Genomic DNA, 16,509 nt, shown 5'->3' on the forward strand with positions numbered 1-16,509 from the left:
GACCTAATTAAACTTAAAAGTTTTTGCACAACAAAGGAAACCATCAACAAAAAAGAAAGACTGCATGCTGAATGCGAGAAAATATTTGCAAATGGTGTGGCTAATAAGGGGTTACTATCCAAAATATATAAACAGCTCATACAACTCAATATCAAAAAAGAAATAACCCAATTGAAAAATGGTGAGAAGACTTGAATAGACGTTTTCCCAAAGAGGACATGCAGATGGCCAACAGGCACATGAAAGGATGTTCAACATTGCTAATCATCAGGGAAATGCAGATCAAAACCACAATGGGATATCACCTCACACCTGTCAGAATGGCTATCATTAAAAAGAACATAAATAACAAATGTTGGTGAGGATGTGGAGAAAAGGGAACCCTTGTACACTGTTGGGTGGAATGTAAGGTGGTGCAGCCACTGTGGAAAACAGTAAGGAAGTTTCTAAAAAAAACTAAAAATGGAACTACCACATGACCCAGCAATTCCACTCCTGGGTATACCCCTCCCCCCAAAAAAAGCAGTAATTCAAAAAGGCACATGAATCTCAATGTTCACAGCAGCATTATTTACAATTGCCAAGATATGGAAACAACTTAAGTGTCCATCAACAGAAGAATGGATAAAGAAGATGTGGTGTATATGTACAATGGAATACTACTCAGCTATAAAAAAGAATGAAATTTTGCTATTTGCAGCAACATGGATGGACTTGGAGGGTATTATGCTAAGTGAAATAAGTCATCCAGAGAAAAATAAATACTGTATGATATCACTTATATGTGGAATATAAAAAAATACAACAAACTAGTGAATATAACCAAAAAGGAAGCAGATTCACATATGTAGAGGACAAACTAGTGGTTACCAGTGGGTAGAGAGAAAGGGGGAGGGGCAATATAAGGGTAGAGGAGTAATATTATGTAAAGTACAAATATATAAAGGTATAAATTATGTATAAAATAAACTACAAGGATATATTATACAATGCAGGGAACATAGCCAATATTTTATAATGACTATAAATGGAATATAACCTTTAAAATTGTGCATTGAATCACTACATTGTACACCTGTGATTTATATAACATTGTGCATCAAATAGACTTCAATAAAAGTAAATTAAAAAATAAAAGCAGCCTAGCAGAGAACAAATGCTATTCCAACCCATTAAGATCTCCCAGTAACCTATTTAATAAGTGGATCAAATCCAGCAAAAAGACTGGAAAACTGGAGAAGTCTGACTTTTAAAGATATTTCCTGCAGGGGAGGGTATAGCTCAGTGGTAGAGAGCCTGTTTAGCATGCATGAGGTCCTGGGTTCATTCCCCAGTAACTCCATTAAGATAAATGAATAAACCTAATTATAGCCCCCCAAATAAAAACCACACACACAAACGAAAACAAAAAAAAGATACTTCCCAACATCCTTATGTAAAGACGTGGCAAAGAGATAAAGAATGGAATTCTGTCTGCATCCATAAAGAGAAAAGAGAGAAAAATCAATGACAGATCACCAGAAGAGCTGAAAAACTACCTCCTAACTCACTTATAAGTACAGTCCTCTGGAAACTTATGCTGAAGAGAAAAGTAGAACTTTGCTGCTTGAGATTTCTCAGTTTTATATGGGCTATTAGGACAACGATGACTGAGCCAATAGGAATTAAGGGAAATTCACGTACAAAAGAGTTCTTTGGATTTCTTGGGAGATAAGAGTCTCATTTCAGTGGAATCATGGACCTACACAGCGGAGTTGTTTAAGCTTTTCAAGCTTAACCGATGACAGGAAACATCAGTAAGGGGAGTAGAAGGGAGAAAAGAAACCTCACCAGACGGACATGGTACCTCTGGAGGGAGGCACACTTTTACTCGAGTAGGCTTCCTTGAAAGTTGTGCGGCTTTAGAGTCACTGCATCCCTTTGCTGAACTGAGCTGAGCCTCATCTGTCGGGTGGACGTTACATAATCTCATGGTCAAGGGAATATGTGTGTCCAGAGTGTAGCTCTATCAGCCAGCGGTTGTGTTCATTGACTTCTGTGGTTTATAAAGGAAGCATATTTGCAAAGTGTGAAGGGGGAGCCCAGTACTGGCTTCTGACTTCTGCAGGTTTGATTGTAGTCAACGTATGTTAGAAACTCTTGAGCTTGTGAAGATTCGCAGGTAACTAGGTTTGATTTGGCTGGAGTTTTGTGAGGTTTGGAATGGAAGGCTGTGGCCAGCTTGAGAAGATGGGCGGCGTTTAGAGTTTGGGCTTTGACCTTGAGAAGCCATTGAATGCTTATAAGGTGGGGAAGATATTTGACTGGACTATAGATACCCAAGAAGACTGAAAAATAGCTATCCTCAGATGTGGGTTCTCCCCCATAGCCCGCAGCTTTGGGTGGCTGGAGAACATCAGCCCCTTGGGCTCATCTCACGTTCGTGACCCCCTACCTCCAGTGGCACCTGTGTACTTCCAAATGGTCATGCTTTAGTCCCCGATCCATTTGCTGTCAACGATGTGCCATCCCCGGTCATGTCTAAGCGGAATCCCCTAATTGGGTGCTGGATTCTCTCCCTCTGTTGCTCCAGAAATTTTTCCTCTCCCAAATCTATTTCCTGCTTCCACTCAAGCATCTCCAGCTCATACAAACATGCTGTTATTTTTTATCATCCTAAGAAAATTTTCTTTTAATCCTAATTTCACTTCTCTTCTGATTTTTCCTTTCTTTGTAAACCTTTTTCCTGAGATGTAATATACATAGGGAAAGTGAAGAATCATTCAACTTCTCCAAAACTGCTTTTGCCAAGGTCATTAATAACCCCTTGCCTTTACAACATTTGATTCATGATTATTGCCTCACTGTTAATGTGTTTGCTTCTCTTGGCTTCCAGGATCCCATTTAGTTTTTGCTTTTTCTATTCCTTCCTTGGTTTGCTTCCATTTGTGCATCGGTGCCTCTTCCACCTCCACCTTTTGCAGAAGGCCCCAGGGCATAGTCCTTAAGCCAAGAGCATTCCTTGAGCATCTCTTCTGGTTCATGGCTTTAAAATCCCATTTCTATGCCTATGACTCTCAAATATGTATCTTTAGCCCAGATCTGTCTCCTGAACTCTTGTCTCCACTTGGTGTCTACAACATCTCAAACTCAACCTGTCCAAAATCCACAATATTTCTCCCCAGACTGTTACATGCAGCTTTTTCTGTACCAGTTGGTGGCACCCCTAGTCCTTCCAGTTGCTCAGGCCCAGGTCACTTGGAGTCATCTTGAGGCTCCTACTCCACATCCTGGAGGAAAGCCTGCTGGCTCTGTTTTGAAACACTCAGAGTTTGAGCTGCTATCCCGTCCTCTCTCCTGAAATACTGCAGTAGTCTCATGACAGGTCCTGGTCCTTCTCAACCTAGCAGCTTCAGCATTCCTTCTCAAAGGTTAGCCCCATCTGGTCACCCCTGTGTGCCTACAGGGTACTTCTTTTCCTGGGGAGTGAAAAGCTGGAAATTCATGTTTGGGTGCCTGAGCCTTATCCCTCAGCTGGGGTGTATCCTTCAAGGAATCACAACGTTGACTCTAAAGAGTAGCAATTTATGGAGCTGACTAGCTCAAATAGAAAAAAATCCATTGTGCTCTTTGTGAGCCTTTAGGATATAGTGGAGGCTCTCGTGGGAGATGGGCTTGTCAGAAAATTCAGTCCTATAGAATTGGACCACTTTTTAACCTCTCAGCACCTTGATTCTGTGTTCCTATCTTGGTTCTTGCTTGTCACTTCCTTCACTTAAAACACCCTCAGCCCCTTCCCCCATTAACCAGCTATGATCCTCAGGTATCACTTTTTTTAAGGGATTTCCTCCCATTTCCCCCCTTCACTCCCTCAGTCAATGAACCGTCTCTCCCTGTGCCTTTGTGTTTCCACAGTTTATTCAGTCGATGCTTATTGGGTCCCTTACATGTTTCAGGGATAGAGCAGAGGATGAAACGGGGCAGGCCTGCCTTAAAAGGGTTAATGGTTTAGTGTGGGGTGCTGGCCAACACAGTAGCCAGATTTGGCTATTTAAATTTAAAGTGAAATCAAGCCTCAACAATTTTAAGAAGATAGAAATTATCTCAAGCATCTTTACTGACCACAATCCCATGAAACTAGAAATCAACTACAGAGAAACAAAGGAAAGCATGGAGATTAAACAACATGCTATTAAAAACCAATGGGTCAATGATGAACTCAAACTTGAAATTAAAAATACCTTGAGACAAATAAAAATGAAAACACAACTGTGCAAAATTTATGGGATGCAGCAAGGCAGTGCGAAGAGGGAAGTTTATAGTGATATAGGCCTTCCTCAAAAAAGAATAACAATCTCAAATAAACTATCTAACCCACCAGCTAAAAGAATTAGAAAAAGAAGAGCAAAAACCCCCAAAAGTCAGCAGAAGGAAGGAAATAATAAATATCAGGTAGGAAATAAATAAAACAGAGATTTTTAAAAAATAGAAAAAAATCAATCAAACCAAAATCTGTTTTTTTTTAAAGAGTAAATAAAATCGACAAACCTCTGGCCAAACTCACAAAGAAGAAAAAAGAGAGAGCACAAATAAGCAAAATAAGAAAGGAAAATGGAGAAATTACAACAAATAACATAGAAATACAGAATATCATACGATAATATTATGAAAAACTATATGGAACCAAAATGGATAACCTAGAGGAGATGGACAAGTTTCTGGAAACATACAGTCCACCAAGACTGAATCAAGAAGAAACTGACCAGTTGAACAAACCGATCACTAGAAATGAAGTCAAATTAACAATAAAAAACCTCCCTACATATAAAAGTCCAGGACCAGACGGCTTCACCAGGGAATTCTACCAAACATACAAAGAACTCATACCAATCCTTCTCAAACTCTTCCAGAAGATTGAAAAGGAGGGAATACTCCCAAACTCATTCTCTGAAGCCGCCATCACCCTGAAACCAAAACCAGGCAAAGACACCACCAAAAAAGAAAATTAGAGACCAGTATCACTGATGAACATGGAAGCAAAAATCATCAACAAAATATTAGCAAATGGAATCCAGTAGCACATAAAGTACATGCACCATGATCAAGTTGGGTTCATCCCAGGAACACAAGAATGGTTCAACTCATGCAAATCAATCAATGTGATATACCACAACCACAAAAGAAAGGAAAAAACACATGATCATCTCAATAGATGCAGAAAAAGTCTTTGATAAAATTCAACAACTATTTATGATAAAAACTCTCACCAAAATGGGTATATGGGGAATATATCTCAATATAATAAAAGCTATATATAACAAACCTACAGCCAGCGTAGTACTCAACAGTGAAAAACTCAAAAGTTTCCCACTAAAATCTGGGACAAGACAAGGATGCGCACTATCACCACTCCTATTCAACATCATCTTGGAAGTCCTAGCCACAGCAATCAGGCAAGAGAGAGAAATTAAAGGGATCCAAATTGGAAAAGAAGCGGTAAAAGTGTCACTATATGCAGATGACATGATACTATCTACAGAAAACCCTAAAAGGTCCACACAAAAACTATTAGAAATAATCAAAGAATTCAGCAAGCTAGCAGGTTACAAGATTAACATTCAAAAATCAGTTGCATTTCTTTACACTAACGAATCAACAGAAAAAGAAAGTAAAGAAACAATCCCCTTTAAAATAGCACACAAAGTAATAAAATACCTAGGAATAAATCTAACCAAGGAGGTAAAAGACTTATACATGGAAAACTATGAAATACTGATTAAGGAAATTAAAGAAGTCTTAAAAAAAATGGAAAGATATCCCATGCTCCTGGATTGGAAGAATCAATATTGTTAAAATGGTCACACTGCCCAAGGCAATCTACAGATTTAATGCAATCTCTATCAAATTACCCAGAACATATTTCACAGAAATAGAACAAATCATAATAAAATGTATATGGAACTATCAAAGACCTATAATTGCCAAAGCATTACTGAAGAAAAAGAAAGAGGCTGGAGGAATAACTCTCCAAGACTTCAGATAATACTACAGAGCTACAGTCATCAAAACAGCACAGTATTGATACAAAAACAGACATAGGGACCAATGGAACAGAATAGAGAGCCCAGAAATGAACCCACAAACTTTTGGTCAACTCATCTTCGACAAAGGAGGCAAGAACATACAATGAAATAAAGACAGTCTCTTCAGCAAATGGTGTTGGGAAAACTGGACAGCAGCATGTAAAGCAATGAAGCTAGAACACTCCGTTACACCATACACAAAAATAAACTCAAAATGGATCAAAGACTTAAACATAAGACAAGATACAAAAACCTCCTAGAAGAAAATATAGGCAAAACATTATCTGACATACATCTCAAAAATGTTCTCCTAGGGCAGTCTACCCAAGCAATAGAATAAAAGTAAGAATAAACAAATGGGGCCTAATGAAACTTACAAGCTTCTGCACAGCAAAGGAAACCATAAGTAAAACAAAATGACAACCTATGGAATGGGAGAAAATTTTTGCATATGAAACCAACAAAGGCTTGATCTCCAGAATATATAAGCAGCTCACATGACTTAAGAAAAAAACAAACAACCCAATCCAAAAATGGGCAGAAGACTTAAACAAGCAATTCTCCAAGGATGAAATACAAATGATCAATAGGCACTGAAAAATGCTCAATATCACTAATTGTCAGAGAAATGCAAATCATATCTGCAAAGAGGTATCACCTGACACCAGTCAGAATGGCCATCATTGAAAAGCCCACAAATGACAAATGCTGGAGAGGCTGTGGAGAAAAGGGAACCCTCCTACACTGCTGGTGGGAATGTGGTTTGGTGCAGCCACTGTGGAAAACAGTATGGAGATTCCTCAAAAGACTAGGAATAGACTTACCATATGACCTAGGAATCCCGCTCCTGGGCATATATCCAGAAGGAACCCTACTTCAAAAATACACCTGCACCCCAATGTTCATAGCAGCACTATTTACAATAGCCAAGACATAGAAACAGCCTAAATGTCCATCAACAGATGACTGGATAAAGAAGATGTGGTATATTTATACAACAGAATATTATTCAGCCATAAAAACCAACAACATAACGCCATTTGCAGCAACATGGATGTCCCTGGAGAATGTCATTCTAAGTGAAGTAAGCCAGAAAGAGAAAGAAAAATACCACATAAGATTGCTCACATGTGGAATCTAAAAAAAACCAAAACATAAATACGAAACAGAAACAGAGTCATAGACAGAATACAAACTTGTGGTTGCTAAGAGGGCAGGGGGTGGGAAGGGACAGACTGGGATTTCAAAATGTAGAATAGATAAACAAGATTATATTGTATAGCACAGGGAAATACATACAAGATCTTGTGGTAGCTCACAGCGGAAAAAAAATGTGACAGTGAATATATGTATGTTCATGTATAACTGAAAAATTGTGCTCTACACTGGAATTTGACACAACATTGTAAAAGGACTATAACTCAATAAAAAATGTTTTTAAAAAGTTAAAAAAAATAAATTTAAATTAAAATCAAATTAAAGGGAAAAAATTAATTCCTTAGTTGTACTGGCCACATTTTAAGTGCTTGCACAGCATTCATATAGAGTAACTCCAGCATCACAGAAAGTTTTGTTGGCTATCACTATATAAGAGGGAAGAGAGATGGTTCTCACACACACACATATACACACACCACAGGAAACAAGGTAGTAAATGCCATGTAGAGATTGGAAACAGACTGGTTGGTTACTTTACAGAGAAGGATCAGGAGAAGTTCTCAGAAGGTGATGTTTAAGAAGGATCCGAATGAGGACCAGAAATCTGAAACCGGTGGGGTGAAGGAATGGGGATCTAGGCAGAGATCACGGTGGGGAAAAGGTCCTAAAGTAGAGGTACATTTGAAGGAACCCCAGGTGGCTAGAGCCCTGAGCAGGGAGACAGTGGTAGGAGAAATCTGAAAAGTAGGCAGGGGCCAGATCACTGAGGAAGTCTGGGAAAGAGGGTAGAATTTTTCTTTTCTTTTCTTTTCTTTTCTTTTCTTTTCTTTTCTTTTCTTTTCTTTTCTTTTCTTTTCTTTTCTTTTCTTTTCTTTTCTTTTCTTTTTTCTTTTCTTTTCTTTTCTTTTCTTTTCTATTCTTTTCTCTTCTCTTCTCTTCTCTCTTCTCTTTTCTTTTCTCTTTTCTTTTCTTTTCTTTTCTTTTCTTTTCTTTTCTTTTCTTTTCTTTTCTTTTCTTTTCTTTTCTTTTCTTTTCTCTTCTCTTTTCTTTTCTTTTCCTGAAAGAACCATGGGAGGGTTGTAAGTGGGGTAATGACACAGTCTGATTACATATTTACTATTTACATCATTCTGCCCAAGTTTATTAGTTGCTGGCCTGATTGCACAGTCCTAGATTCTTTGCATGATTGGTGTGTTGAATCATACCTTGTTAGCCTCAATATATTAGTAATAAGTATGGTAGAATTGAACTGAATTAGAAAATTTTTATCACTGACCTACTGGGCTTTGACTGAGTCTCAGAATATAACAAAAGTAGCCATAAAATGTATCCCAGATAAATAAGGCATGACCTGCTTCTGTGTGAGGCATTTCAGAATTTGTCCCCCCACCTTCAGTGGTGATTGAAGCATGGTCAGTAATATCCCCTGTATTAAGGCAGAGAACAAGAGGAAAGCAGGTACCCAGAAATGTGCTTATTCCTCGGTAGAACTCCTATTGCTACCTGGATGAATTCAAGTGCTTAGCATCATAAAGCTGGGAGGGCTATTAAAGACATATGGTCCAACCTCTTCATTTTATGGACAAAGTGAATTTCAGCACACAGTTCAAGGGGACAGCTTGTGTGAAGGCCCAGTGACAGAAGGGAACTTGTGTTCAAGTAGGTGGAGGGAGGTCTCAGGATGGGGCCTCCTCCCACCCAGGTCTTCTTCAGAGACTGAAGGCCTGTGGGCAGGGCTGGAGAGGGCACACTCTAAGGGGAAGGGGTAGTACAGGCCATGTGTTGCCATCTCATTTTATGTCACAGAAAACTGAAAAGCTGAATTCTCACATGAGCTCTCTGGATTTTTTTTAACTTTTGGCCATTAATTAAGAGAGAAATTTTTAAACACTATGTACAAAGCACTTCTGTAAGCCAGATATACTATTTGGGCCACCAGTTTATAGCATCCAGCTTTAGATCTCTTTTGAGTTCAGAGGCCGCTGGAGTCAGGGGTTTAATTCCCAGACAGTGCAGAACGCGTCGTCACAGGATGCCAAGGACACCGTCACCTTCTCCAGGAAACCTGTCATGGGCTGCAAGAAGCCTTGAAATGGAGCACAAGTGCCTCCCTGTGAGGAAGTTACTGAGTCTTTAGATCAGAAGAGGGGTTAATGAAATACAAGGAAGGCAGACACAGTTTGTATGATTTAATGATGAAGAGCAAAAGTGAGATGACTTCTGGAATCTAGGCCCATTTAAGCTCTCCAAGCCACAGTGTCCTCCTCCAAAATCAGGTTAGTGACAGCACCAGCCTGAGGGGTTCTGTGACGATTAAGTACATGTGGGTGCTTGGCACAGAGCCTGCTACACAGTTCATTCTCCAAAAACCTTGACTAATATCAATGCATATTTAAGTTGGGTTTTCTAAGTTCTTCCACAGCCCTTCTGCTCACTGTCACAATCCTCTGAGGGAGCAAGTGTTTCTGGTGCTACTTTACAAATGAAGAAATCAAGGCCTGGGGGAGCTTGGTAACTTGCAGGGATACTCAGCTTTGTAAGTGGCAGAGCTGGGGTCTGAACCCAAGCCTGGTCCGGACTCTGCTTCCTGACATTGTCCTGGTCTCCTTCAGTGAGCTGTGGTCTGTGTCCTCGCTTCCTGCAGCAGGCATGGTGAGGCATCATGGTTTACATTTCTGCTTAATTCTTGTGTCATCTATAGAATGTCCCTCCCCACCTTCTACAAGGATTGGGTCAGTGGCCACTGCCATCCCTGAGCTTCAACACACCCTGAAAGGAGCTCAGGGCAGAGCTCAAGAACGAGGCACTCTGTGCTCCGGGAAAACTGGTGAAGCAGACTTTCAGATAGTTAGACATTTTTAGGAGAAAGTTTGATGAATCCAAATTTCTTTCATTTTCCCGTACTCAGAAAAGCACTAAAATCATTTGCTGAGATACCTGTCCCTCATGACTAGCAGCATCCTTCTACCCAGATGTGTGCCTGAGGGTATGTCTCCAAAATTACAAACATGCTGATGCCCCCTGTCCTCACCTCACTGGAGCCATTCCTCAGAACTGAGAGGCCGTCTCTTGATCCTCAGTAAGTCCCCAGATAAAACTGAAACTCAGTCTCATTTTTTATTTTTTTTTATTTTTTATTTTTATTTCAGCTGACAGTTCTGGGGGCCACAAAGGGTAGCAGGGCAGACTTCTCTCCTTTGCCTGAACTCTGTGAGGGTCCAGAGCCCTTGGTAACAGCGGAGCCCCTGTGTCTGTCTGCCTCCTCGTGAGTCCAGATGAATTTGGGTAGACCTCTCCTGGTTTTCAGGTCTCCTGACTATTGGTTGGTGATCCTGAGTTTTATTTGGAGGTGTATAATGCATACCTGCTCCCCTGCCTCTGCCCCCAGCTAAAAGGTACTGGTACAGTCTGGACTAGGTGGTGAGGTGGGAGGCTGGCTTAATGTCTTTCCTAAATGAGGGGCTTCAGAACATCAGCCTCCATCTTTTAAGAGTTCTAACCCTAGGTGAACAAGTCCTTCTAGGAGAAGCTTGCATTTCTTTCCCTGTGGCTCAAGAGGTGAATATTCCACCAGGGCTCTCAGGAACTGTTATCTCATCTAGAGCATGTCCAAGTCCTGAGGCTGAAAAAAAAAATTGGAGGTGGGGCGTGGAGGGGAAAGAGGTCATTTAAAGCTCAAGCAAGTAAACAACTTTTTTCAACTGTTATTTATTAACTTTATATTTTATATAAAGGTTTATATTGGAATACCTAATTCATGACTAAGTTTTAAAAATGAAGCTATAAGATCTCCAGTTGTATCTGTCTATATGTCTTTGTGTACCTTATATATATGGTATGTCTCTACTTCTGGAGAGTATTACCAAAATTAATTTATAAATGGGCCCTATTTAATTGACTTAAAGGAAATTAAGTGCTTATATAAATTCTTAGAAATGTAAGAGACTAACCCAAAGGAATTTCAGGTTCACGTGAACTAGAAAATATTCAGTATTGAATTAATATTTGGTATTAAAGTTAGTTTGAGTTTGTTGCTTTAATTAATACAGACATGTCTTTAGAGCTATCAACATTAAGTATAATCCTTTTCTTGTAACTGAGTTTACTAGAAGTCAAATAAGATCTTATAACTCTTAGCAAAAAGAGAAATAACTTGGTATGATGAAATATTTATGTTAAATGTAAATAAAATAGCTTTTCGGGAAATTCTTTACAAATAACTGTATTTTAGGACTATCTACTTAAAAATAGTCTTTCTAGATATTTGGTAACTTGAAACTTGAGAATTTTTCTGAATTAAATTAAATGATGGAAGTTTATTAAATATCTAGGTCATCCCCAAATGAAATAAGGTAACTGGAATATTAATTACTGAACATAGGCTTCCTCTACAGAGAAATTACAGATATTTAGGACTACTAATAAATACATTTGATGCCACACTGAGACTTTTTCTTTAAGAAAGCATGTGTTTTTTTTAGAAGTTATAAATAGTATTTAAAGTTTGCCAATCTACATAACACTAATGTAGAAGACAATTCGTTAAGTGCTTACTTCCTAGTTTTGACTGCAAACTAAGGGTTTTTTTTAACAGTTGAGAATTCTAATTAATATATGTAATTAAGACTACTATGTTAATATGCAAGAAAAAAGAAGGTTTAAGAATTACACGTGCATTTTGCTAAGGAAAAAGAAAAGAATTTTGTCCTAAAGCTAATTATTTCTAAATGGGAAAGAAAATAAGGAACAGATTAATATGGATATAGAAAGTTGTATGAGATTTGTGAGAAGAAAAAGAAACTTTAAAAAGGAATTTTATGTGTGGTCAGGACTGACTACTATTAGAATAAATTGAAGTTAAAAGGGCAAAATCTCCTTAGAATATTGATCTGTTTTTTAGAGCAGATTGTGCATTTTCTTTACATTTTAAGTAATCTGTGGTAACTTTCTATACTTGCCTTTGAAATCTCTTATTGTCACTCAGTTAAGTGAATAAGTATTGTTTCACATTACCTATGATGCTATTTGATCAGGTGTTTTAAAACTTTTTGATGTTTTTGACAAACTTCCTGAAGCTCAAGTTCTAATTGAAGTTCATTTGACCTCCAGCTAACTTTGAGGTTTTCCAAAGGGCCCTGGAGCACCTCAAGAGAATTGTTTTCTCTCCTTATCAAAGAGAGAAATATTAAGCTAATTAGGCTTATTTGGTATGTTAAATTACATGGGAAGCATTGCAAATGAGTGGTGATAAATATTCTTAGGTTATTTTGCAGGGAGAAATGTTATTAAGTATTCTAGGAACTATTGGAATTCCTAAAAACCTGCTCTGTCTTGGTAGAATGTTACCAGTTGTAGCTCTGATTATTATCTTAAAATGTTATATGTAACAGCAGTTAACAAGTTTCTTTGTCAACTGCATTGTAATCAGATCTTTAACCATGAGTTTTTAAAGTCTTTGTTGTTCATAGAAAGTTATTGTTTGTGATGCTTTTGCAAAAATGCTTTGTCTTCAAGAAGATTAACAGAAAGGACTTTGGACAAGCATAGGTTTCTGATAAAATTCAGGTCACACACTGAACTGGGTAAGAAATTTAAAAATTCCAATGGAAATCCTGATGGCTTCATAAAACTGTCAACAAAAGATCAAGAATTAGTTACATAGGACTGAGTGAATTGATAAATATGGTTATAGTTTTAATAATTTTTTTGTCTGAAATATTACTGGCTTTTAATCTGTTTTCCAGATATAAGGAAACCTTTCCCCTTAAGCTAATTATGACTTACAGCAATTTGGTAAATTATACCTTTGTAAGTAGAATTGAAACATTTATCTTTTCTCTCTACCTGATCCCTCTGAAATTGTAAACCCTTAGGTTACTAGCAGCCTTATCTGGTGAATAATGGAGGCTACCTCCTGACAGATGCAGGAATCTCAAGATATTTTTCAGACCTTGAGAAGAGAGGAATTCACCCTTACCGAAATCTACAGATACTGCTGGTGGAATCTGAGGGCAAGCCCTTGGGCTGCCTTTCCTGGCATTGAGAAATCTTAGAAATTCAATCTGAGATTCCTTATAAAAAGTTCCAGCAAAGCCAATTTTTTTAAGCCTATATGATTAATTAATTACACTTGTGTAAATAATCAGGCCAAGTATTGAAGCCAGACTTATTTTTGCAAAGAAATTTGTCTTAATTTGATAGGAATCAGGGTAATTTCAGACAGAAAAATTATGTTTCAGTGGATATTAAATTCTAGTGTTGTTAATTGAGGTCTGTGTTTACTGCCTAAGACTCACTTCCCAGATAGCCCCCTGTTTTTATGTTACATTATTGTAAAGTTTAATTGGATTATTAAAAGGACACTCGAAGGTTTGTTTCTGAAGCTTATCACAGTAATCTATCCTTGGGTGCAGGTCAGATGCCCCACGATCTACAACCAGGAGATTATGCATATTGGAAAAGCCATCATTTAAAGGACCGTCTCCAACCTAAATTGAAGTGTCCTTATCTGGTGCTCTTAACTAGCTCATACACAAAAAAACCTGAAGGAAATTGACCTTTGGATTCATATTTTCTGCTTCAAAAGGGCCCCTGCACTGGACTAGTCTATACAGAAAACTGCTAACTTCAAACTCACCTTAAAACAGAGGAGAAGCTACATTCACACCAGGGCAAGAAGAAGATGACATCAGGAGTAGATGGCTATCTGAGGATGCTGGACCTGACCCATATGATTATTTGTAATGTTTTCAATATAATAATTACATTAGATAGTAATGCATTCTACAATTATAATTATATAAATATTTATTTATACATAATACATTTAATATAAATATATATTTAATATATAAATAAATATATGTTATATATAATTGCATAATATGATTCTTTATAACATAATATAATTCTTTATAACAATTTCTTAGACTTTTGCCTAAATTTTCTATCATGGGCATAAATCCTATGCTGAGTTTAAAAATTAATCCAGTTGTTGGGCTTATGGTTAATCACCCACATCCAGTACTTCTGGTTACCCTGGTGGATTTATCCTCTGCAAGGCTCTAACTGGATGGGCCTTAGGAAATTTATTCTAGAAGAGAGATGTCATTGTTCTGTTCAGGCCACTTGATATTACTACTCAACTTGGCCAATCAATGGTATTTCCTCTGACCATGGTTATAAATAAGAATTTTCTTTTAAAGTCACTCGAGCTCCATCAGAGCAACAAGCTAAATTTCAGTCAAATAATACAGATTCCTGATTACTAGAAGTAGGACCCTCCTTCAATTACAGGATGGAGTTATATGACTAACATCAGACTGCGGTCGTTGAAGTTTAAAATCCCCGCTTACATTGGGAACAATTAGGCTGGGTACCTTATGAATAATACCAGTATATCATTACTTTTAAGATAGAGGTTGGTACAGAACAGACTGGGTCAGCTGAGCTGCAGATATACTGGGCTGCACCCGATGGAGCTCTTGGCTTAAATATTTACTTATGACCCTATGAGTAATGCTACTAGCTGTATTATTTGTCTTCTGCCTATCTTTACAAGATTGTTGTTTCTTGCATTACCAGATGTGGGGCTGAGCCTCTGATAAAAATGATGGCTAGGCAACTTGAAATCATTGACCAAATATATAGTTCTTTATGACTTCAAGATTATAATAGTGTAACCCCAGATATGGGAAGAAGCAACAAGAAGCAACTCTCTATCTGGAACTTAACAGACCAGTAAGACAGGTGGTCCAGAGACTTTTGGCTGCTGTTTGCAGGGCACAGTCCAGTAATAGCACACTGAGTGGCCTATTGACGAAATCCTGGCCTGACCTAGGAAAGAGCATTCTTAGCACCATGGGATAAAATGGTCAAGAACTCGTTGAATTTATAACCTTAAGGGGGCACTGCCAGATAAAGAGGGTCGCTCACCACCTGGTTCTACAGGGATTAAGTCACCAGCCACTGTGGTGGCTGATGTTCAACACACCCTGAAGGGAGTTCAGGACAGAGCTCAGTCATGAAGCAATCTGTGCTCTGGGAAAACTGGTAGAACAGGCCTTCAGACAGATGTTTTTAGGAGAACATTTTATCCAAATTTCTTTCATCTTCCCGTACTCAGAAAAGCACTAAAGTCATTAACGGAGATATCTGTTCCTCGTGACTAGCAGCAACCTTCTACCCAGATGTGTGCTTGATTGCCCTTCTCCAAAATCACATATATGCTCACCTCCCATACCTGCCTCTTAGGAGCAGTTCCTCAGAGCTATCTGAGAGGCAGTCTCCTGGGCCATAGATAGTCCTCAGTAAGTCCTCAGATAAACTGAAACTCACAGCTCTCACGCTGTGCATTTTTTAATCTCAGGTGACACTTGCTAATGGAGGACTTGACGATAGTCAAGTTCCGAGGCTGGGGACCAGCCATCGTGTCCACAGAGCAGGAATTAGTACCCCGCCCTTACCTGAAGGCCAGCTGGCTCTCATCTTAGAGGCCAAGGATAAGTGCATCTTGCCTTGGGGTGACTGGTCTTCGCTCGGGGGTCTCCTGCTGAGCATGCCTCTGGTCTCCTTCCTGTTTACTCCCTTATCTCCTCTGTCAGCACCGGGAGTCCTCTAGGAGCTGGGAAAGAAGGGACTGCTCCGGAGGACAGCTTTGCCTGTCTGTTGGAAGCTGCCGAGCCCCCAGTCACCTGGAGCTAACAGAAACCTGAAGCCTTTGCGTGGTCTCCTTCTCAGCGGGCGGGGTTACGCGATCTGCCCTTTGAGGGTGAAGGAAGTTGCAGTCTGAGGATTAAGACTCGTTTTGACATATCAGGTTGGGCGGCACACCAACCACTCACTCTGCTTTCTCTTTCCTTCAGGCTGGTACCATCATGCATCCTTGGGTAGCCATTCCAGGCCTCATCCTACTTCTGACAAGTAAGTAAATAGGTGGGCTGTGGTTTGGAAGCCCTGGGGATGGGGGAGCGTAGGGGTGTGTGGGTGTGGTGGAGGAGACAGATGTTCTTGGGCCTTGTTGGAAGATAATGGGGTTAACTAGTGAGCAAAGAACCATGCTGAAACCTTAAGCCAAAGAAATTGCTTACATGCTATGAGTTACAACATCTATGGGTAGGTGAACAAGGCACCATGTACAACAGAGGCTGCCATTTGTGTTGAAATCAAAAGGGAATAGATAGATGGTTGTGCATGCATGAACTACTCAAGTGTATGTAGAAATCAGTCATGGTTGTTATCATGGCAGGGAGGGGATGGGGACAAGGAATGGGGATCTGGTGGGAAGTAG

At 39.0% G+C, this 16,509-nt stretch overlaps 1 protein-coding gene across 1 annotated transcript in view; it reads left to right on the top strand.

The window, feature by feature from the left end:
- The first annotated feature begins 13,933 nt into the window (after nucleotides 1-13,933).
- The window catches only part of TIMD4 (T cell immunoglobulin and mucin domain containing 4), a 79,762-nt gene continuing 77,186 nt past the window's right edge, over nucleotides 13,934-16,509 (top strand). The window contains exons 1-2 of the mRNA XM_031672707.2: nucleotides 13,934-13,960; nucleotides 16,085-16,142. Coding sequence (XP_031528567.2) covers nucleotides 16,097-16,142 — 46 coding nt within the window. The 5' untranslated portion in view covers nucleotides 13,934-13,960; nucleotides 16,085-16,096. The remainder of the gene's footprint in view (nucleotides 13,961-16,084; nucleotides 16,143-16,509) is intronic.

The sequence above is a fragment of the Vicugna pacos genome, chromosome 3, assembly GCF_048564905.1.
Source record: "Vicugna pacos chromosome 3, VicPac4, whole genome shotgun sequence".
Taxonomy (NCBI): Eukaryota; Metazoa; Chordata; class Mammalia; order Artiodactyla; family Camelidae; genus Vicugna; species Vicugna pacos.